General features: G+C 37.1%; 2 protein-coding genes and 1 non-coding gene across 3 annotated transcripts; 1 reads left to right on the forward strand and 2 right to left on the reverse strand.

Moving 5' to 3' along the window:
* The first annotated feature begins 292 nt into the window (after positions 1-292).
* Positions 293-19,359, forward strand: LOC136823994 (peptidylprolyl isomerase domain and WD repeat-containing protein 1-like). The gene is made up of 10 exons (XM_067080152.1): positions 293-384; positions 889-942; positions 7,923-7,966; positions 8,928-9,002; positions 9,878-10,002; positions 10,641-10,698; positions 11,387-11,469; positions 15,973-16,085; positions 16,564-16,715; positions 18,465-19,359. The coding sequence occupies exons 1-10, from the start codon at positions 312-314 to the stop codon at positions 18,606-18,608; spliced, it is 921 nt and encodes a 306-aa protein (XP_066936253.1). The 5' UTR covers positions 293-311; the 3' UTR covers positions 18,609-19,359.
* Positions 11,275-11,347, reverse strand: Trnaa-ggc (transfer RNA alanine (anticodon GGC)). Its single transcript has one exon. It is a non-coding gene; the product is annotated as a tRNA-Ala (tRNA).
* Positions 19,360-19,374: 15 nt separating the features above from the next.
* Positions 19,375-21,832, reverse strand: LOC136823996 (uncharacterized). Its single transcript, XM_067080153.1, has 2 exons — positions 21,750-21,832; positions 19,375-20,503 (listed from the first exon to the last, which is right to left on the reverse strand). Exons 1-2 carry the CDS (start codon positions 21,768-21,770, stop codon positions 19,658-19,660), a joined length of 867 nt encoding a protein of 288 aa, XP_066936254.1. The 5' UTR covers positions 21,771-21,832; the 3' UTR covers positions 19,375-19,657.
* Positions 21,833-23,651: the final 1,819 nt, after the last annotated feature.

Below are 23,651 nucleotides of genomic sequence, written 5' to 3' on the forward strand. Positions count from 1 at the left end.
TCAAGAAAAATAGTTTGAAACAAAAACACCCTTGTGTTATAGCCCCGGAGGCCCAACTGGAAAATTTGACCATAATTTCATCCCTGGTGGGAAAAATACCCCACAATCTCGGCCCCACTGGAAAATTAACTTTGTTTTTCATCCCAATTTAAAATTCAATGTCAAAAATTACACTCCAAAACCGTTGGGTTTTTTTGACCTGATAACAATAAAATCTCTAGCCCGTTGGGATTTCAATGGAAATTTTCATCCCCAAGAGTACCCTGTACACTGATTATTTCTTTTTACAGGAGAAACAAATCTTACCAAACATGGAATTCGGACGGCGTATGGCCAGTGAAAGAGAATTGGAAAAATCTGAAGCCTTCAACACTGTTAACCCAGGTAAATACTCATTTTCAATACACTTTATTTATACGAATATAAGAACATAAGGCTTCGATGGCCAAAATACCAAGAACAAGTTAAGAACATTTTTGACGATTTGCGAACTCTTAGACACCCGATTTCTATAGAAATTCCACAAAAATATTCACAAAATGGTGAAAATATGAAAATTTAAGAACAAACATTATCAGGCTATGTTAAGAACATCCCAAGGCATTTAAAATTTTGTTTGCTCTTATAAAAAACATGTAAGTAAACTATCAGGAAAAAAAGCTTAAAGTTAGCTAAGAGTCCAAAATTTGTCACTTGAATAGCTTGACTTTGGTAAAGAGCTAGACAAAAAAAAGGTTCGGAGGATTCTACAGGCCAAGTAATCTCAAACCATTTCTAATAAAATTATATGCATGCCAAAGTTCTCAAAACCATTTGTGTAGTTTGTGTCAAAGTTTTCCATGTAATATTTAAATTAAAACAATTTTTTGATTTCTTGATTTATTCTAGTTTTCGACGAAAGTGGGTACTTTATTTTATATTCAACCATGTTGGGAATAAAAGGTAAATTTTGTTCTCCTCCAATTCATATATGAGAGAGAGATAAACCTTCCCTTAGCACAGGGAATAGGCCCTATCCTAAGATAGAGATCACAGCGCTAGGTAGATAAAATAAAAAGCGAAAAAAGGAAAAATTATGCAAATAAGTAACTAGATAAAACTATCAAAAAATATGCTACTTGGAATTAATAATTTTACGCCAATCCAGACGATTCAAAGCTTTTTGATACCAGTCATTTTTTGACAAACCAACCTTTTTCAAGCACTTATAAATTCCTCTTCCATATGTGAAGTTTGGTGCTCCACGAGGGCGTTTCGATGGCACCCACGAAGTTAGCATTTTTCTGGGTAGTCGCTGTTGTTCCATACGAGCGACATGACCCAGCCAACGAAGTTGACGGCGATTCACGTACGAATCAACGGATTTCAGAGATAAACGATTTAACAGATCAGACGTTCTGATTCTATACACACGGGTGTGGAGCCGGTTCACACGACACATTGCACGTACACATCTAGCATGGAATAAACGTAATTTTCGGAAAAGATTTTCGGTTAAACACCAGTGTTCAGCACCGTGTAAGAGAATAGCCAAGATAATGCATTCGTATACAAATTTCTTAGCTTTGTATGAAATACTGGTTGACGAAAATAAACAATTTCTCAATTTACCGAATGCCCGACTTGCCGAATTGATTCGGGCATCAACATCAACATTATCATTACAATCTCTCGTCAGAAAAGAGCCCAGGTAACAAAAGCGATCCACTATTGGTAAATGTGCGCCACCTGGTAGAACAATATTTGACAGATTGCAGCCATCGTATGTAGAAGGATTTGTATAGATGCGTTTTGGTGCTGCAACGAAAAGGATTTCTGATTTGGAGGGTTTTTCGTCGGTGCCAGCATGTATTTCGAGACCGTATCTATTAAAATGATTGAAGAGGAGGGGTACGTACGTTTCAGTCGATTCACGCGATGTGAATAAAACAGCTGTGTCATCAGCATATTCCGAATCTGGTAAAGAGAATTCCTCGATATTTCTCTTTGTGTTGTATCTACGACCAGTTAATACATCATCGAACTTCGTATGGAAAATACAGACCGGTCTATCATACGCATTACGCCATGATATCATTACGGCTGCAAGATAAAATATGAACAACAGAGGACCCAAAATATCCCCCTGTTTGACTCCAATAATACTTTCAATTGACTTTGTGACATCATTAATAACAAATTTCACCTCGACACGAGCATGTAGCGATTTTAAAAGGCGAATCAATTTAGCAGGTATGCCAAAAATTTCTAAGACCTGCCACAACAGTTCACGAGGGACACGATCGAATGCCTTAACTAGATCCAAAAATAGGACCCAAGATTCAAGGCCGTGCTCTTTTCTCTTCTTTATAGCCATTTTGACTGTAAAAACTCCATCCGTACATCCTCTCCCTGATCGAAAACCACATTGCGCTTCGTTGTCTAGGGATTCGGCAACAGGGCGGAGCCTGTCATGCAATATTTATAGCTACAATTTTATAACACGTTTCAAGTAGCATAATGCCACGATAGTTCCCGGGCATACTAAGGTCTCCTTTCTTTGGAAGAACCTTTAGAAATCCTTTCTCCCATTCTAGGGGTGGTTTTTCATTCTCCCAAAAGTCTAAAATCACGGATTTGAAAATTTCGTAAGTAGATTCATTTTGAATGATCGATTTCCACACTTGTGGCGGAATTCCGGAATCACCTGGAGCTTTCTCCTTTAGCTTACAAGTAGCCTTTACTATCTCCTCATCAGTGGGGAAGTTATCAAGACCGGTAACGGCTTCTTTGGGTTGAAGTAAGGAGAGAACTGAGTCATCATAGATAGGTTGACGACCATACAAAGCTTTGAAGTGATCTTGAAAAACGAGCGCGTTTTCTTCCGGAGTTTTACAAATGGAACCATCCGGTTTTTTCATTGATGGTACAGCACTAGCTTTAGTTTTACACAGACCAGCACTGAGTTGTTTGATATTTTCCCAAAACACTTTAGTCCCTGTGTTTGAGGCGTTATTCAGTTCACTACATTTCGAAAAAATCCATTCATTTTTAGCTTTCCCTACTGTACGCTTTAGGGCTTTCCTAGCCTGTTTCAGCTTCTCGGCGGTAGAACGAAGCGGTCTTGACAAATGTTTCAACATTGCAATGTTTCTTCTTTCAATTAATGGAATTAAACTATCCTCTGCTGCAGTGAACCAACCTGGTGAAGGCTTTTTCTTTTGTGGAAGCGTACTAGATGTCGCTTTGACAGAGTCGGATAAACGTGTATATGGACTGTTTGAAGGGGGTTGAATATTGTAATTCTCCATAACGGAAGCACAGAAATTTTGACTGTTTACATCACTTTTCAGTCCACTATAATCAAGACGTATCAGGCGATCTCGTAGAGAAGTTTTCTTTTTGAGGCGTGAAATCATTCTAAGTTTACATACTATGGCTGAATGGTCTGAGTCGATCACGTTTTGAGAGACTCCAGCGTCCATCACATATTTGAAATGTTCCTTTTTTACGATAAAATGATCGATTTGGTGTTTTGATTTAGATCTAGGGTGAATCCATGTTGCGTAATTATTCTTTCGAAAACAAGTCGTCACTGCAAGTAGTTCGTTTAATGATAAGTGGGAGGCGAAACGATGTCCGGCATCGTTAGCATACGATAACCCAAATTGTCCCACACAAGAGTTATTATAATAGTCAATAGTTTTGTTGAGACAACCAATGCTCGAATTTGTGTCACTTCCAATTATAAGAATATCATTTGGAAGCTTTTTTGAGATACATGCATCTAGATCGTTAAAGAAATTATCCCATTCGGTTTCAGGAGCAACTCCGACTGGTGCATAAGCAGAGACTACGAACAGTCCTATGTCTCTATTATCAATGTCGACCATCGTTAAACGCACTGCTATTATTCGAGCACTAAAGCGATGAATCTCACATCCTGCCGCTTTCCAGGCATTATGAGCATTTGGGCTGAGGATAATACCGACTCCTAGCGAACCTCTATTGTTTGTTTGAATTTCTTTGCCAGATAACAAAAGTTTATATCCATAATTACTGTCAAGATTCTCTGGTCCTGTTCTCCAAGTTTCTTGTATACAACAAATAAAAATGTTCCTTTTATGTAGCATTAGAGTAATCTCGTTGATACGATCATCCGATTTGAGACCAAGAGCGTTTTGAGATAGAATTTGCACAATGTTCCTTTTTAACGCTTTTCGTGTGTGTGTCAATGTGGCCGTTCGCGACACGTCCACATCCGGAGCTTCAAGGTCCACCATCATCAGTTGTGGAAAGGATCGGTCCAATGCTGACAATTGATCTCCGATGGCAAACCACTCCAACACGATCAACACTCCATCGTCATTGTGAATGTGATTTTTGTTCTTCTTGGGTGTGGTGGACCTCTCTTTAGTGAAGGCTTACCACCACACCCTTTATTTTAGGTTTTGATTCTATAAGAAGAACTCATTCACTAATTCTTAGTGGAGTGAATTTTTTTATCTGTCAATTCATATATTTTCAGTTTTATATTTAATGTTTCTACACCTTTCTTGTACTCCGAAACACATTGTTTTTTGTTGCTTCAATCGGATTAACTTTCGCGAGATTAAATTTCGCCATTTCGCGAATTTTTGCCATTTTCGCGAAATTGGAACTCGCGAAAACGGGTGAGATTCCTTACTCGCAAAATTAAATCCACCTCAAAAATTTTTGAAATCGCATTTTCGGCGGAGAAACCAATCCAGAGTCTGCATTTGTGGCAAAAAATAGAAATTTTTCAAAACTCTGGCTCGCGAAATTAAATTCATAAAATTTCGCGTTTTTTTTTGCTCGCGAAATTTAATCTGCTTAAGCGCTTAAGAATTAAGCGCTCATTATGCCTTATTTTTAGTAATTTGGATGATGTTTTAAAACTGTTGAGATGTATACATTATAAGGAAACTTTTTAAGCGAGAACTAATTTTGGCGGGTTTAGACAAAATTCGCTAAAATAAGTTCTCGCCAGAATTAAATATTTTACTCAATCGTAATTTTTGCATTTGTTGCCAAAATAACCTCTAAAATTCATCAAAATTGCTCAAAATAAGGCAAAATACAAAAATAGGACAGATTTAGCCTGTAATTCGCTAAAATTAGTTCCCACCAACATTAAAGATTTTCAAGATTTTTGCTACTCGCCAAATTTGGTTCTCGCCAAAATAAGTTCCCTTAGATCATGCTCATGCGTTACGGTTTCGTACCACTCCGGTATGGTTTTTGTTGGATAGGATAGTAATAATAACTAGCCATAGCTTTCACTAACTGCCACCCGCTAATTAATACAAATGCTTGTAAAACTAATTAATGCTAATTAAGGCTTTTTAATGCTTTATAGCAAAAGTTTGGAAATGATTTGGAATAGTTAGAATGATTCTTCTCAGCATTTTCTTTGAGATATCAATGAATAAGCTAACATAAATGAGACATTTTTTTTCTAAAAATATGAATTACTTTTTACAAAGAATAAAATAAGAATCTTAAAACATTCATTAGGAAAAGTGTCCAGGTAGAATCAATTACAGACAGTTACAGATTTGTTTTTTGTTTTTGTGTTTTTGTGTATACTAAACCAGACAAAAGACATGCAACTATATTTATTTCAACCAATTTGAAATAGGTATAAATGAAACATAGTAGAACCAAACAGCATAAGAAATGCTATGAGCCAGAAACATAACGAGCAGGAACCAAAAATTGACAGGTAACACGTACAAACTTGCATCAGTGGAGGCTAACATGGCATAGCCCTCGAATGAATGACCTGGCTGGCCATGCATAGCCCATCGAATGAATGACTGGCTGGTCATTAAAATACAACTACGCAGCTCTGCTCGCAGCTCTACTCTACCATTTTTGTTTTGATTTAACTTTGTATTTTAATGACCAGCCAGGTCATTCATTTGAGGGCTATGCAAGTTAGCCTCCACTGATGCAAGTTACCCAATCTCACGGTACTTAGGAGTTTTTCCAACTGTTTAACAAAGGATATCGTGATCCAAAATTGTTTACAATAAATGGATTTACCAGTAATCTAGAAGCTGTAACAGCGTTGTGTAAAGGATGGAAGATGATAGGACGTAACGTGGTAATAGTATCAGTAACGAGGCAATATTGATGAGCAGGAAGCAGGTATTAACAGGAAATAGCGTACATTCAGGACTTTTTCCAACGGCATGATAAGGGATCTCACGGACAAAATTGTTTACATTAAAAAGATATGCCAGTTATCTTGCTGTTGTAACAGCAACATCGTGTAGAAGGATGGAAAATCATGACGTAACGTGGTAATAGTAGCAGTAACGAGGTAATATTGCGTTGTCAAGGTAAACGAATCCTCATTCATAAAAAGCTTAAAGGGAAAATAAGAAACATGAAATTAGATGATATGCTATATGGTGAGTGTACTGAAATTTCCTCAAAAATAGTTCACCAAAAGTTTCTTTCAATCTTTGATAATAATTTCCCAAATAGTGCCTGGTAAGTATCAACAAGAACACAGACCTGTGTTAAACATAAAAGATTAATAAAACCAAGTCTTATAAAAGTACAGAAAGAAAAAAATATTTATACTTACTGTCGAGAAGTATATTTACCATAACACAGGATTTTTAAGCATTCTTGTTGAGAGTAGAGTATGTTGAATGACGATTGTCGAATAAATTTAGTTACAGTGGAATTTCGTTGCCAATTCAACCACCAACAATAATCACTTTTGTCCATATTCAATCATTGTTCTACTATTATCATTTTAATCATTGTTCATTATTATTGCTATTGGGGACAAACTGTTTGGATCGAAAAATGAATCAATCTCCTGAATGTCTAAGACAGGAGACAGATTGTAATTTGACTGTCAGCAAATTCACTGATTGGTATATGTATACATCTTGTTTAATCCGAAAGTCAAAAGTAAATGCATACAAGTATTTTGACTGCAGGAAGAGAGAGCTTGAATTTAAAAAAACTTCCAGAAACTTCTCCATTCCATTTCCTGCATGTTGACCAATCGGGCAAAATTCTACAAGCGGAATAGAATCTACTGTCGAAAGCTGAGTAAAATGCCCGCGGCGCCTGCTATTATAAAGAAAAAGTTTTTAGGCTAGCAACTGCCGTCCCTGAAAAAAAACCGAACATTTACGGAAGAGACTAACTACGGGTAGGCTTGCGCGACAAAACAAAACAAAACAAAACAAAAAACGCAAAAATTCGAGATTCCAGTCCAATATCTATGCGTGAAACTATAAGTGCCTCCTCGTCGCTGCGCTCCTGCGGGGGCAATAATAATAATAACAATAAAAATAACATATTTTTTAAGTGGCATGCTCCGAAAAATTCAAAAGCTTTTAGGCAGCTGGAGAATTGTTTCCACGAAGGGCCACAAACAGAACAGAATAAGGAGGTGTTCATACTGATTTTGGAACGTTTTGCAGCAAAGAAACGGAGCAGTTCCGTTCCGATGAAAATAGTGGAGTGAAACCGAACAATCCATTTTGCTTTGCAACGTCTTCTTTTTTTGACGTTTTGAATTTTGACGTTCACACAGTGTTTCGGAAACGTAACGTTTGAACATTGTACAATCACTGACCTTTATATATCCCTGGAACAAGCTATATATATATATATTTTTTTTTTTTGGAATTGGTACCCGAGATGAAGCCATTGTAGTGTTTGAAACTTTGCCTAACGACAAATGGCGCTACATTATTAGTGTACAAGTGAAACTAGATATAACGCTTTCTCTGCGGGTACCAATTTCAAAAAAACTTCGATCATAATATTTTGCTTAGCCGGGATTGAGTAACTTGGTCCATGGATATATAAAGGTCAGTGAGTACAATGTACTTGCTATATTCTAATTATTATTCCAATATTCTAACTGTTGATGATCTTTGTTTTAGTTATCAATATATTCTCCAATACATGTGTCAAAATCCTCGGGAAGGTATAAAATTTTTTTATAACTCTTGTTATTGATGGACTTGGGGTTCAAGCCCATTGACTTCCAAGCCCAAAGGGTTAGACTCAAGACTCCTGGATGGGAAATGACGCAACTTATTTCCCATCCAGAACGCCCGCGCGTGGTTTGTACACAAACGCTAGATTAAAATTAAAATCTACCGGTAGATTTCAAAAATGTAGTCCCCAAAAACAAAGGAACCGCTAGATACAATCTGTCGTCATGAGTGCGGTGCGTTCTAGGCGGCTCTAGGCGCATTCTGGATGGGAAATGAGTGGCTTCACTTTTTCTTGCCTGGGATAGGTTAGAGATTCTACTCTAGCCCTTCGTGCTTTAAACTCAATGTTTACGCCATAGCATAGATACAAAGAACTTGTGTTCGATTTGCATGGCTTTCTTGCTCATGACCTATTTTAAGGAGAAAACTAAGCATGGTAAAACTTTTCATCGGGTGGAATTTAAGTCGGGGAGAACTTTGTCACTTTTATGAAAATCTTTATCACAACTTTCTTGAGCTTGTCCATTTTGAAGTTTTCCCCTTTAAGGTATATATCCAACTTTTTCGGTCGAGAAACAAGCATTGAAATTCTTGCAGTAGTATAATCGTTTAAAACAGGGTCTCAAATCAAATGATGGCAGCTGCTCAAATGTATTGTCATTTGCAATTATGTGTCGGCGAAAGTTAGATCAAATAGTTTAAAAGTTTTCAACGAGTATATTACCGTGAATCATTTGGTGGACTACAATTTTGTATTATTCATCATGATGTGCACCACTGCAATGACTTCACGAAATTATGCAACTTTTCTGTTTTTGTTTCACCCAATACGTCACTTTTTTCTATTGTTTAAGTGACGTATGGGTGAAAAATTTTAAAGATCTCAGAAGACTCTCTAGTGGTGAATATCATGAATTCTCGACTTGATATTCCTTCTTCTTTTTTTAGAAAGAGAATGTTCGCTTTTTGAATATCGCGCTTTATCAAGGAAACCCAAATCGACCAACGGCTGCTATTACTATGGTACGGTATTTAAAATTTCTTTAGACTCCGTTCATACCACTGACCTTTATATATTGCTGGACCAAGCTATATCCGCCATCTTTGATTGAGGTTTTTTTTTTGAATTGGTACCCGTAAAGAAGCCATTGCAGTGTTGAAAATTAACGTCTAACGGCGCTATATCATCAAAAGTTTTCGAGGGAAAGTAGATCTAGCGCCCTCGATGCATTAACACCGCTATTGAGTAGTGCCGCCATTAGGGTACCACGTTTCAAAAAACTCCGATCAAAGACTTTGCTTGGCCGGGATTGAGAAACCTGGTTCATACGCTACGGTTCCGTTTCGCTCCGAAACGAAATGAAGTCATTCTATTGGTAGCATTCAAGTTTTACGTCACTTCTAACCAGTAGAATGGTTTCATTTCGTTTCTGAGAGAAACAGAATCGTTACGTGTGTACATGGTCTTAGAATTGTAAAAAACTGTGTTTTGTCGAAAAAAGGACCAAATGCTGCTCTTACTATTGTATGTTATTTAGAATTTCTTCTGATTTGAAAAGCTGTGTTTTGTGGAACAAGAACCCACAACCCCTTGATCTATTGATCTATTTCTGCTGTGCTTCTTAGAAAACAAAAACATTTGTTTAAGCTTTTACGTTCCTTCTTTTCTCGTCTGTATAAGCAAGATTAATAATTCATATATACAGGCCTCAGTTAACAGTTCATAGCCTCATTTTAATGCTGTGATTTTTTAACAAAACTGAAATACCATTTTGTACTAGGTACTAAGCCTTTAGTATGACTCAAACCAGGGATTGAACTTATGACTGTAGCCGCACCTATGCGCTACGGCTTGTTATTGAATTTATTTGTATTGAGATTTCGTATTTAATTCGTAGGAAATGCGAGCATCAGATAATCCATCGCTGGAGAAACTATCCACCGACCCAACAGTCGTGTGTACTGGCTTCAAAAAGAATAGATTTTATTTGTTTTCAAGACTTGAACCCGATCAAGATCAAACGTAAGCCCATTATCCCCGATTTCATATCCGGTTGTAACACCCATCTTAGAAAGTTCAGCAACCGCCTTTTTGCTACCGGTTGGGCCTATCCGCGAAATTCAAAAATTTCTCGGGGACTTAATTTCGCGGGTGGCACTATTGGGTGGCAATATTTTCACGATTTTGTGGCTTTTACTGCCAAATCATGCATGTTGGTTGTTGAAATACACATTATTTACGCCTCTTTGATGCAAGTAACCATTCAAATAGTATTTATCTGACATATTTTGAAATATTTCGCGGATGAGGCCCTTCCAAATTTCCATTGGGACTTAATTTCGTGGATTTTCACTGATGACACGCGAAATCCGGGAAATTTAATCCCCGCGAAAGTTTATCCCATTAAAGTATCTTCAAAATGCTAACACGATTAAGAGAAATTAAATTGAATAAACTCAAACACGTTCAACTTTCGAAGAAATTCAAATAATGGTTTCCTAGATGTTACGTATCCTAAAATAAGGCCCTCTTCTAGTATAAATCTGTTTTGTTATGAAAATATTTTGTCTTTCAGCGACCGCTAGATGTTAAGGATCCTAAGATTTGTCCCTCTTCCAGTACAAAGCTCTTTTTTGTTACAAAGATATTTTGTTTTTCAGCGACCGCGACGTGTTCAACGAGAAACCATCGCGCGAAGAAATTGTAGCTGCAACTCAGGTAATCTTTTTCGTGTTTTTCCACTCGAATCATCTTTTTTCGTTTGTTATTTCCTTAACCCGAATTTCTACAACTGGAATGTTTCCTTAACTCGAACACGTTCTCGTCCCTTCAATTAACAATATCTTATAATCTTTACTCCATAACTTGAAATATCCTTATCTCGAACAAATTTGTGTTCCTCGTGCGAGTTCAGGTTATAGAGACACTCTTGATACAAATAGAGGTGCGAAAGAGCGTGAGACTTTGGCTAGAAGATCTAGTGCTTGACCTTTTCTTGCTGGAAATGTTAGCGTCATCTAACGTGTTATCGTAGCACAAAAGTAGAGCGTTCATCTGCGTTAGGTCGTAGGTTCAGTCCTCTACCGGGGCTAAAAACGGCACTTGAAGAGCACCTCAACGAAAAATTTTGGCCTTACAGGAGTATGTTCAGTAACTTAAAAGATGGGTCAAGGGTTAGTAGAAATATCCAAGGAAGGTCAACTGTTGTCGCAAAATTTACTAAAAAACATTACTATAAACGTAATGAATCAACGGATCCTGCACTAATGTACTTCCCAGTTTTCTCAAAGGTAACGAATCGAGTGGGGATTGAACCCACGACCTCTCGCTTGCCGGGCGATTGCTCTCCCAACTGCGCTATCGGTTCGTTTGCACACATTACTATAAACATTACTTCATTTTGTAGGAAGCTTCAGCGAAAGTGTTGGCAGAAAAATTCGTCATGCACACATCGATGGGCGATATACATTTCAAGCTGTTCCCGAAAGAGTAAGTTCGCTTCAAGTTTTTTTTTTCTAATAACTGACCTGACGTATAAACGTATTCATAATATGTGCTTTTCCAGAAAAAAATTGAATATTGGGGGTGGAGGATATAACAATTTTCAGTGATTTAAAGTGACTTTTGGCCCCCGGACAACGGGTTTTGCCCCCCAGACAAGCATCAGTTGAACCCCGGACAACCCAAATAACCCCGTACAGAGCAAATTTACCCCCCGGACAAGGCAAATTTTGATGATTTTTCGCTATCCCCCCCCCGGACAATATATCCTCCACCCCCCCCCCCCCCCCCATGTACGGACATTTTTTGGAAGAGCCCTATGCACCATTGCAATGTCTTCCAAGGACCCAACAGCTTATTGGTTGAGTATGACTTATTGACTGATTTTATATCACTTACAACCAATCAACTGTTGGGTCCGTGATGTGATGTCAGAAGACATTACAATGGTGAATATCTGTATTTCACACGTTCAATAACGGATTCGTGTTCCTACATGTGGTTTCATAGAGGGGTGCGATTCAGACTACACAAGTTCAAGCAAATGTATTCCCGATCCAAATGTAATGTCTGACACACTCGTTACACGTTTTTTTAAAAACATCCAAAATTTTTGAAGCCTTAGGATGTTCTTAACTTTTTGAGAGTCTAAAAATGTTCTTAACATGTTCTTATTTTCACCACTTTGTGAGTATTTTTGTCCATTTACTTAAGAAATTGGATGTTTTAGAGTCCGCAAGTCCTTTAAATGTTCCCAAATTGTTCTTGCATAGTTTGTTCTTATAAGAAAACGTGTACTCTTGTACGGTCCATCGCATGGTATTAAGACAGTGTTCGACTGCGTGGTATAATTTTAAAAATGGCCACAAATCTATTTTCAGATTCAAGATCTGGTCTGTGTATTGCTTGTACAGCTATTTATTTTGTTCTAAAATCTATTTAATTATCAGTAACATTTATCAGGCCAAAAAAAATTTTCGATTTTGTGCAAGCTGATAAAAACCTTGATTATACAATATTGGCTTTGCATATCATTCAAGGAAAAGCTAAACAATAAGCAAGTTTCACTGGGTCTGGGTTATGGTATAAAATTGATATGAATTCACTCTTTGATTACATAATAATTACTCGTGATTGCACCATAGCTGACGTAATTAATCATAATGATGTTAAGACGAATTAAAAAAAAAAGAGAAAGATTTTAAATAACAAAACACTATGATGTTATGGACTATACATTTTTATGAACAACTCGTTCTTGTTTATAAAGGAATGTGTACTACTATACTTTTCTATGTGTTTTTATTATAATGGAGTTTGATGTCTCATGATAATATGAAAAATAGCTCTGTTTGCAAATCTTTTTACTTAGATATTATAGATTCTTAGCACTTCATAATGCAGTTTTGTGTTGTTTTACACAGAAGATATTCACTGGTTTTAATTGTGTGAATTATTGTTAACCAAGAACTTTCGGGGGACTTGCTTCTGGTGATTCTAGCTGATCGACGTTGTTGTTACATTCTACTAAAATCTCTAAAACTGAATTTAACTGATTTTACTTTTCTATCTAGAGAAAATATAAGATAAACTAAAAAATAAAATACCCATAACAACAGTTTTTCACCGGCTGTTATAAAAATCGATCCATCAAAATGCAACAAAAGTATTTGGGAAAATCCAAACCGCTAATCCACAGCATATTGGATTTCTCTACAAAACATATCGAGTTACCGACACTGGTGGTAAATAATGACCAAGAATCTAACCAAAAGGATGTCGTTCAGGTTGCAGTTTACAATCTACCGACATCTGGCGAAACGAATAATACTCAATTGATTCTTAATCGCCAGTTTGACGAATCTAAACATATGGTGGTTGTCAAGGATCACATCACCAAGGAGCTGAACATTGCTGGTGAATCTCAAATTCTGCTGCAATATTTGTCTAAATCCAACACATATAAAGCTGCACCATTACCAGAAAATGTTACCATGTCAAGTCTCTTAGAGCAAGGTGATTCGTGCAAAAGATTGATTCTACTTTTGGCAGTTTACCAGCCAGATCAAAGTGATGAGAATCTTGAAGAGCTGGACATCGCTGGATTGACAGGTTTTCCTATCAGGGGGTACCAAACAAGACACATTATAATGATGCTTGATGAGTTTTCTTTAAAATTGATTCGAAAGAAGATTAAAGAATTGACAGGACTGCCGTATGATCAACAATTATATTATGATAGTTTGTATAACAACGTCAGCGGTAACGATTTGCAAGAAGGGCAAAAGTCTAAGGATGTTTTTGTAGCTACAACAAGTCTCGAATATGAACAAAGTTGTATCGAATGGGGTGTGAAGATTTTTAAGACATTCCGATTAAACTTTCTGACTAAATCAGAAGAATTGGAATTGGGTAAATGTAAACGAGTTAAAGATTTAAAGAACTATTTGTTGGAGACTTACCAGATAGGGAAGTATAATCAATCGTTGGTTTTCCAAGGAATGCAGCTGGAAGATTCCCAATACATTGTTTCTTTAATGGTGAAAGAATGGGAACATTTGAGAGATTTGACTCTCAACTTATTTGTCATTGAAGGTAAATTTGATGTCCTTGTTGGACCGTGCTGGGAATCGGATTTCAAACTTGGTACGAATTGGTTTAAAGTTACCGTTCAAGACGCGACAACCATTGCTGAGCTTAAGGACATGCTAGCTGCACACCATTTGAGGGTAGAATCACAAACATTTCAATTGTCACTCAAAGGCAATAAGATTATCGAAGAAGAGTTTCTACCGGAATCGAAAGCGATCAGGGAGTGTGAAAATATTGAAGGCTCAAGACCTCTTCATTTCCGATTTCATCCGAAATTTACTTATCGGGTTTTTACCAACGAAACGGAAAACGGGCAACTATTGGAAGAATCTGAAATTATGTTGGATACAGAAATGACAGGAATGGGTTTGGCAGAATTGATTGTGAAGAAATATAACCGAACGATTGGAGACATCAGACCTGTACCTTTTGGTGAAGCAGCTTTGTGTACTTCTCGTTTTGATGATTCTGATGATATAAACCAGTGTGGGTTGGAGGATATATTGTGGATGAAATGGGAAGAAGGAAATTGTGTGAAAGAATTTGTAATTTTTGAAAAATCCTTAATATTAGGTATTCAGAAAGGCAAATGTGCTCTTATGTAGGATTAACCTAAATGTGGAGTCTCTTTTTAACTCGAACCTCTATAACTCGAACCTCTATAACTCGAACCTCTATAACTCGAACCTCTATAACTCGAACCTCTATTTAACTCGAACACTTTTATGGTCCCTTCAGTTAACGATGCCTCATGGTCATAAACTTTTGTACGTAGCTCGAAATTTCCTTAACTCGAACAAATTAGTGTTCCGCGTGCGGGGTCGAGTTATGGAACTCCACTGTATGAAATAATTTATTACACACTTTTTAGCAATTATTAAAAAATTTCAATCTTTATTCAACATGTTTAAAAATTAAAATACAATTTTTTTAGACGTTATTAGAACCTTTTCTGTCTTTTACCGCAAAAAGAAACAACCTCTTTCATTTTCTCGACCACTGACGACGACCAGATTGGGCCATTCCATTTTATATCCATACAGGGTGTGGACGAACATTTCCAGAGGGTAATCTGAGAACAATTTCCAGGGGATGTTTTTTCATTTTTCCAAGGGGGTAAACAGTTATTCTAAAATTTCCAGGGTTTAAAAGAGTGGTTAGTTCGTCCATTATCGCTTTAAGACATGAAAAAAATCTTTCCAAGGGTATTTTCTGCAAATTTTGCCATTTTCCAGGGGTTATTCACACATTTTCAATAATTTCGTTTTGACTTTAAAAAAGGTTCTTCCTCCCCCCCTGTATGGTTTTTTTATGGAACAGCCCAATTTGTAGCAACGTAACTACATGTTGTCAATTTTAAACTTTCCTTGAAAGGGGGCATTTAATGAGGAATGGTAAATCATTATTTTACAGTATTTATGGAGTATTAACCGAAAAGCCGGTCTCTCTGAGGAAATATTTTCCAGAGAGACAGGCTTACTGAGGCTTACAGGCTTACTGAGGTTAATAATCCATTTATAGCCATGCAAAATAAAGTAATAAAATTCTAAACTTTAGTTGCTGAATAAATTATTTATTTAAAATTGCATCGAGTAACATCTTTCATAAGGGGTGTCCCTTCGTACCCAGGAGCTTGAAAGCATTGCCTCTCCTCTGCGACTGCTATCATATCACACACTTAACTCTCTCTAATTCGAATCTCTATTATTCGAATCTTTATTATTCAAATCTTTCGGTAGTTCGAACTAAAATATTAAAATATACACTAAAATATATACCCCTCAGCTGGAAAGGTTTAAATTATTCTTTGTAATTCAAATTTTTAAATTATATGAATTATGGTCCCTTGAAAATCGAATTAGAGAGAGTTAACTGGTAAAATTTTTCTCTATCGTTTAGATGTCCGAAAACAGTGGAGAATTTTGTCACGCATTGCCGCAATGGATATTATAACGGACACATTTTTCATCGAATCATCAAACAGTTCATGCTACAAACTGGAGACCCTCTTGGTAAGTGTTGTTTATTTCAAAATTATTTTGAGGTCAATTTTGAGGGCGACATGACAAAGATTTGAAAAAAAGTGATGAAGTTTTTCTTTTGCTCGGCTATGTTTCGACTAATTGAATTTTTCGCTTAAGTGTTCGGTATAAGTGTGAGATATCAAACGAATGTGCAGTCAAGGCCGGTCTCCACTTGCGCGCGCTGCGATCGCACTTTTTCGCTTCAATCCTTTTTGCTAGGAAAAAAGATTACGTCGTAAAAGTGTAGGGCGTGCTTGAAAAAAAGTTGAACACATTTCAACTTTTTTCAACTGTTACGTCAGATCGCGCCAATGGAGTTGCTTCATTTTTCTTTTGACCAATAGCGTGGAAGCTTTGTTCGAAAAAGTGCGATCGCAGCGCGCGCAAGTGGAGAATGGTCTTTAGCCTTGCTCTCTTTATAGAGGTATAATAACATGAATTCGTGACGTAATCTTTTAATTTCAAGGTGACGGTACGGGTGGTGAAAGTATATGGGGCGGTGAGTTTGAAGACGAATTTCATCACACCCTACGCCATGACCGCCCTTATACATTAAGTATGGCGAATGCGGGACCGAACACAAACGGAAGTCAATTCTTCATCACCGTAGTACCAACTGTAAGTTTTGTATACCTTATCGGGGAAAACTTTGGACAAGTGACGAATATTTTCCCCGGCGAAAATTTTCCCCGGCCTTAATGCGTTTACCAATTACCAGCAAGTGACGAATTTTTCCCCGACGAAAATTTCCTCGATAAGGTAGTCACTGATCTTTAATTACTTGACTGGATCGAGCTACCCGTATATAGGAAACGTGTCCAGGTTTAGAGCTGGCTAGTCCGCAATCTTGTTTTCAATTCTGGTCGTCAACAGCGCGATTCGGATGTTTTGAAATTCGAACGTTTCGAAAATCTAAGGTACAATAGAAAACAACATGGCGGACTAGTCGACCATAAAACTGGACACACTTCCACGGGAAATTTTGAGCAATTAGCCTATCTAGTGTGTAAAAAAATATGATATCTGTGGATATAGTACGTTCCCAGTAAACGGGGGAGGGGGCTTAGGAATACCGTGCGTCTATTGTTTGAATGACGTCATTTCCATTGACCCCCTTTTTGGCTCTTACCAAAAGACTTCTAAAACATATAATTGAATTTTTTTTATCTTCCATTCAACCATGGTAGACTTTTTCATAAATTAAGCCACAACCAACGTGCTATTCGAATCATATCCATGATATGCACCATTGCAATGTCTTCCATTCCACCCAATACCTGATTGGTTGAAAGTGACGTATTGACTGATATTACGTCACTTCCGACCAATCAGCTATTGGTTCCGTGACGTAATGTCAGAAGACATTGCAGTGGTGCATATTATGAATAGAATGTACGCTACTTTACAATTCGTGAAGTGATTGCAAAAGGTTGACACCGTCAATGGGCTTTTCCAGAAAAAAAAACCGTATACCCCCTGTTGAGGAGTTCCATCCCTCTGTGGCTGGAAATGCTGTAACCCTCTGGAATTCCAGGCAATTTCAGGTTTAAACCCCTCTGGAATTCTGAATTTTAGTAGGATTTAAAAAGCTACCCCCATGGAATTCCACTCCAGTTATTTTTGACCAATTTTTGTATCTCCCTATGGAATTCCGCCACATATCAAACCTTACCCCCTTGGAACGGAAATGGACCTCCTCAACAGGGGGTATACGGTTTTTTTCTGGAAAAGCCCAATATAGGTCCGGCAGTTTCTACACAGGCATAGTGTACGCCTCCATTGCTTTATTGAAAATTCATCTGGAGTTAACTTATAGTATATTGATATTTCATCTCCAATCAATTTGTTGATAATATTTTACGTATTATTAGAATAAATGATCTGAGGTCTAAAGGGATATACCTTGGTAGTTATTCATTTCAGAAGAAACCTTTGGTTCTGCGTTACTATTTTCCAAATTTTTTTTTACAGCCATGGTTAGACAACAAGCATACAGGCGAAATCTGTCGTTTTTTATGAAATTTGACGTTCTTATTGTCTATTTGTCTATTTTTAGTAAATGTAGGATTCTTTAGATAAACCCCTTCCTGTAATTTTAAATGTCCAGAGGGTCAACTGATGATTGTCCGGGGGGTCGAAAGTCACAATGTCCGGCGGGGGCTAAATTTCCAAAAAATGTTATATCCTCCAACCCCTTCCTGTAATTCTTCAAATCTTCTTCTTTACAGCCATGGTTGGACAACAAGTATACAGACGAAATCTGTCGTTTTTTATGAAATTTGTCGTTCTTTTTGTCTATTTTTAGTAAATGTAGGATTCTTTAGATAAACCCCCTTCCTGTAATTCTTCCAATCTTTTTCTTTACAGCCCTGGCTAGACAACAAGCATACAGTGTTCGGTCGCGTGGTTAAGGGGATGGACATTTGCCAACAGATGAGTATGGTCAAAACAAACTCTAGAGATGATAAACCTTACGATGAAATTAAAATTATTAATATGCTGGTTAAGTAATGAGATCGCTCCCATTGTTTTATTAAAAGCAAATTTCTCCTGCTCGACAAAGATATCTATCTTTACACTGTACTGCAATTTAATTGATCGACATGCTGGCTAAATGATCACATCGCCCGTCCATTATGATGGGACTCCAGACTTTAATTTTGCAACCTGTGTATTCTGACACAGGTTGCAAAATTAAAGTCTGGAGACAAATCACGCTTTTACTCGAAATTTTAATGTGCTTGCTTGTTACATCCCATTTATTTATGATTGGTTCGAATTTATTGACACTAATAAAGTTATCAGATGTAAGTTGTATAAAGCAAGTAACATGGGAATAAAATCACGTGAACTTTTTCTAGTAATCACATGTTTTGACTGCATTGATATAATTTTGCAACCTTTGTATTGTCAACACCATGGATCGCTTCTATTTGGTCTCACAAGAATTTTTTACGGAATCGAAATATTTAGTTAATGGAAGCAAACTTACATCCTTGGTTTATAGTGGTTGAGTGATGAGGAAACTTTTGAACCTTGTTAACGTTGAGAGCTTAACAGTCGTCATCACTCCGCATAATATTGACAGGAGAAAAGTGCATTCATACGACGGGGTGGATCAGGAAAATGACTTATACTGTAGTGTAATTTGTTCAAGTTTTATTCGAGTATGTATATAATTTGTATGCTTGGTAACCTTATTAAGTAGAGTAAAGTTTGAGCAGTTGTCTCAAGTCGATACAAAGACTCCTACAAAGACTTACTTTTCAGTTTCAAAAGAATTCACTACTCAAGAGGTGCAGATGGAAGAATAAATCTACAAAATTTAAAATCAAATAGATCCTAAATCCAAACTCTGAACCAGTCCCTTAGTTCGCTTTTTTTATGATTCTGATAAACGTTTGCTACTTAACCAACGTTCATCAGTAAAATATGGGTAGTACGAGTTTGTTCTATATATTAATTTTAAAGTGTCTACAATTTATTTGTTACAGATACTACATAAATTGTTTAAAACCCAGTAAAATTCCTAGGGGATGAAATTTGTCCTGTGCAGTATATCATTCCTCTTTCTGTGGTGTTGGTTCAAATTCGGACCTGATTAATGCCAACTGAGCAATATTAATTATTTTGTGATTAAAATTGTGGTCGTATGGAATTGCTTGAGCAATCTTTATAACAATGGCTTCATTACCGTATACGATCGGATTGATAACAGCCGCAGTAACTCGGCTGAAAAACTTAGTCCACTGACTAAGAGACATATATTGTGCTATGCATGTCAGAACTTGAAAGTAAAGTCTATCATTTTCAATAATGACCTTAAGAAGATCAACCATAGCTTGTGCTTTCTTTGAGGGTGACGCGTTTGGAGCATCCCATGATTGAGCAAATTTTGGAAGAAAACACGCGATAGGAGGTGTGATACTGCAAGCGACAAGCTCCAATGCTTGATGGATGTACAGTGGAAGGAAAGTAATACCAGAAATGTGTAGAGACAGTGCGATTGCTTCCACAATGATGCTACTCCACTGTTGTGCAATTCCCATATCAACGGCTTGGATAGAGCCCAAAACATGAGGCGCTTTCAAAAGGGTGTTTTCATCTTTCATGAAATACGCCATGTATCTTCCGTCGTAAACACTTTTGGAAAGATTCAACTTGAAGGTTGGAATCTGAAGACCTTTCTTGATCATGTCCATTCGTTCTTGAGACAAATTCTTTTCAAGGATGAATTTGGCACCTTCGTCGGGGACATCTTTAAGCTCACGGTCCAGTTTAAAGACCTCTTCAGCGGCTTCTTTGATGGCCGAAATGACGTCATTTTTCATGGAAGCATTATCTTCTAATTGTTGGTAAGCATTCTTGTCCTGCTCTTTGACGAATTTCAATGTTTCTTCGATGGCCTGGTTTTCAATAAAGTAGAAAAATCTTAATGTTTACCAGCATACTGATAATATGTTTCAAACTTTCGGAGATGCTTGGCTACTCGAGATTAAATAGGTGTAAAAGTACTGAATCCGTCAACCGGGGTGAGGGGGTATGGAGCTAGGCTTTCGCTGTCACGAAGCGGGCAGGCTTATACAAAGACCGAGATACGGGGCCGTGTAGCCCGGGGACGCTCGATTTCTGAACGACGACATGTGTGCCGCCAAAAAAATGGCTTTCAAAATCAGATCCTTAGACTACCCTTGAGTAGTAAAAAGATTATACGATTATAGTGCATTTTATCGAACATTTCTGACCCTTACAGTTTGGTTTGATTTCATATTATCTTGTTTTGCTGAATTCACCTGGAAATGAGGCTGAGATGTCGACACAATGTGTAACAAATTGAAATAAGTGCAAGTCAAAACTAATGAAACTACATCAATTTTTTTGACTTATCAAGACCATTTCATTTATTACACACCCTTACAATGTATCCAGCTAAAAGAAGACCCTTGTAGTGCACTCTATCAGAAGTACACCCTTACAGTGCATTCTGAGGGTCTCGAAAAACCTACTCTTAAGGTCGTCGGACCGAGTCGGTTGAGTGCACCTCCGGAGGCTGTAGTAAACCTGATTAAACATCGACCCTGCTCTTTTCATAGCCCTTAAAGGACCCTGACCAGCAACATGTTCCTATACTCCTTTTGATGGGGGGGGGGTTTCAGGGGGTACCCGATTCCGCAATTCCGCCAATTTTTTTTCCAATTTCCGTCAAACCGTCTTAAATTGAACCAAAATTCCGTCACCGAAAATTTCTTTGAAATTCAATATTTTTGTCGAAAGTTCCGCAAATTTTGAATATCTTTTACCAATTCCGAAATTCCACAAATTTTTTTGCTAAATTCTGTTTTTCCGCACTAAAATTGTCTAATTTTCCGTCTCCGTCAGAGAACCCAATTTCCGTTATTCCGTCTAAATTTTCGCCAAATTCCGCCACTCCGTCCGAAAAAAGGGCCAATTCCGCTCCTCCGCCAACCATGAAACCCCCCGGCCCCCTTGATACTCCTTGGATTCACTTTTGCTCAATCAACAGTTACCGAAATGATCATGGGTGTATGGGGTGGGTAGTTTAGTCTCTTCCCCTTACTTTCAGCTAGATAGAATAAGCTATTGAAAAGAAAACATGCGCTGATCATGAAAGCAAAATAGAATTATAATTACCTTGTTTTGAAATTCCTCCATCTTTAGGGCTTTAGTTTTGTACTCTTCTTATTTTTTTGCTCTTTTCTTCTGACCTTCTTAGCCTCTGAACTTTGAATATCGTTGTCTCTAAAAAACTGCCTCTATTTATACCAAATTTATTTTTTAAATATAGATGACGGAAGTTAATTATCATTGGTCAATAGGTAACCTAGATAATTTGATTGGTTGATAAAATAGGAAATGAAATTGCATTAAATTCTAAAAATATGCAAGTAAGCTACAATGTTAAGAATTCTCTTTAAACCTTTGCATTAAAATTAGGTATATATAATCAGATAATATTTTTTTCTCAGCACTTTTTTTATTCTTTGAAATCTTTCGCCGAAGTTTCGAAATAGATTAAAAATAATTCTAGGTATGCTAAACGGCCCCTCATACACGGGGCTGCTTTGTCAAATAATGGGCGTTACGAAAGTTACCCTTTGGTACCCTTTCTTCTTATTAAAATGTGGTTAAAGGAGTTTCTTAAAATCAGTGATTTTCATATGTAATTGTGCGTAAATCCGATCAATCCCGATAGTCGCGTTCGGTTGTCCGATCTTTCTGGTTTGATTTCTCGATTTGGTTTGCGTTTGCGCTTGCACTTAATAGTATAGGATACACTCTTTTAAATTTTAGGTTAGATATATTAAGAAAGGCTGACCACGATAAAGATGTTTGCATAATGGTTCGCTATTCAAATAGACAATTACCGGAGTTTGCAGCCGTCATTACGGCTGTTTTATTTTGTGAGTATTTTTGTCATCGAATCCGTTTGTTCTTATATAGTTTGTTCTTGTAAAGAAACATGGATATATAGTAATCATTTTTACGCACTATATCCATTGAGTTTAAAGCCTGAAGGGCTGCTAAAGTAGAATCTCTAACTTTTCCCAGGCAAGAAAAGGTGAAACCATTTATTTCCCATCCAGAACGCGCCACAATCACGATGACAGATTGTATCTAGTGGTTCTTGTGTTTTTGAGGACTGCACTTTTTGAAAACGGCGTTTGTGTAAGAACCATATGCGCGGGCGTTCTAGATGGGAAATAAGTGGCTTTATTTCACATCTAGGAGTCTCGAGTCTTGAAAGTCAATGACTATATCATCAGGCATCTCATATAAAATCATTACGCTTTATACTTCCTACTTTAATCATGAATCTCATTTAAAATTAATTGTCTATTCATGATATGCACCATTGCAATGTCTTCCGTTCCACCCAATAGCTGATTGGTTGTAAGTGACGTATTGACTGCTTTTACGTCACTTCCAACCAATGAGCTATTGGTACCGTGATGTAATGTCAGAAGACATTGCAGTGGTGCATATCATGAATTAGAAGTTCATGCTTTGATTAATCCTTTTGCTTTTAAATCTAATGGTCCGAGCCAAAGGAATTTAAATCTTTTCGAAAAAATGGTGTAAATAGAGAAATCTTTTAATGAGGAAGAGTAAACTAGCAGCGGGGTTTTCGGGAAAAGAAACTAGAAATTATCGATATTGGATCTATTTTATAAAAATATTAAAATTAGAATTTGTTTAAACTTCCGTCTTCAAAATCAGTTATCAAACAAGGGTGAAAGTACGATGTCCTGTAGACTAGCAAACTAGTCGGTTATTTATAACCTTATAATAAAACTGTCAATCAAATAATGTAAATACTAATTAAATATTCAGCGCGCGTGAGAGAAAAGGAAAATAACCGACTAGAAGCTACTTCCAACGCCTTTTTTTCTTCACCTAAAATCGTAAGGAGAGACATACAGATTTCTGTATGTCTGACCCGTGCGAGATTGCATTTATTTTTCTTTCTGTTTATTGCGTTTTTAGAAATGCTCATTTATTTATGTGTTCCCATGTTCAATGTTACTATGAAAT

This window comes from Clytia hemisphaerica, unplaced genomic scaffold, assembly GCF_902728285.1.
Source record: "Clytia hemisphaerica strain Z4C2 unplaced genomic scaffold, Clytia hemisphaerica genome assembly, whole genome shotgun sequence".
Classification (NCBI taxonomy): domain Eukaryota; kingdom Metazoa; phylum Cnidaria; class Hydrozoa; order Leptothecata; family Clytiidae; genus Clytia; species Clytia hemisphaerica.

Bases quoted from the DNA above. Each gene is read 5' to 3' on its own strand.
- LOC136823996 (XM_067080153.1), bottom strand. From the start codon at position 21,770: ATGGAGGAATTTCAAAACAAG. The intron at 20,504-21,749 runs GTAATTATAATT...ATTGAAAACCAG, and splicing joins TGGAGGAATTTCAAAACAAG to GCCATCGAAGAAACATTGAA.
- LOC136823994 (XM_067080152.1), top strand. From the start codon at position 312: ATGGAATTCGGACGGCGTATGGCCAGTGAAAGAGAATTGGAAAAATCT. The intron at 9,003-9,877 runs GTACGGTATTTA...TTTAATTCGTAG, and splicing joins CAACGGCTGCTATTACTATG to GAAATGCGAGCATCAGATAA. The intron at 11,470-15,972 runs GTAAGTTCGCTT...TCTATCGTTTAG, and splicing joins TTCAAGCTGTTCCCGAAAGA to ATGTCCGAAAACAGTGGAGA.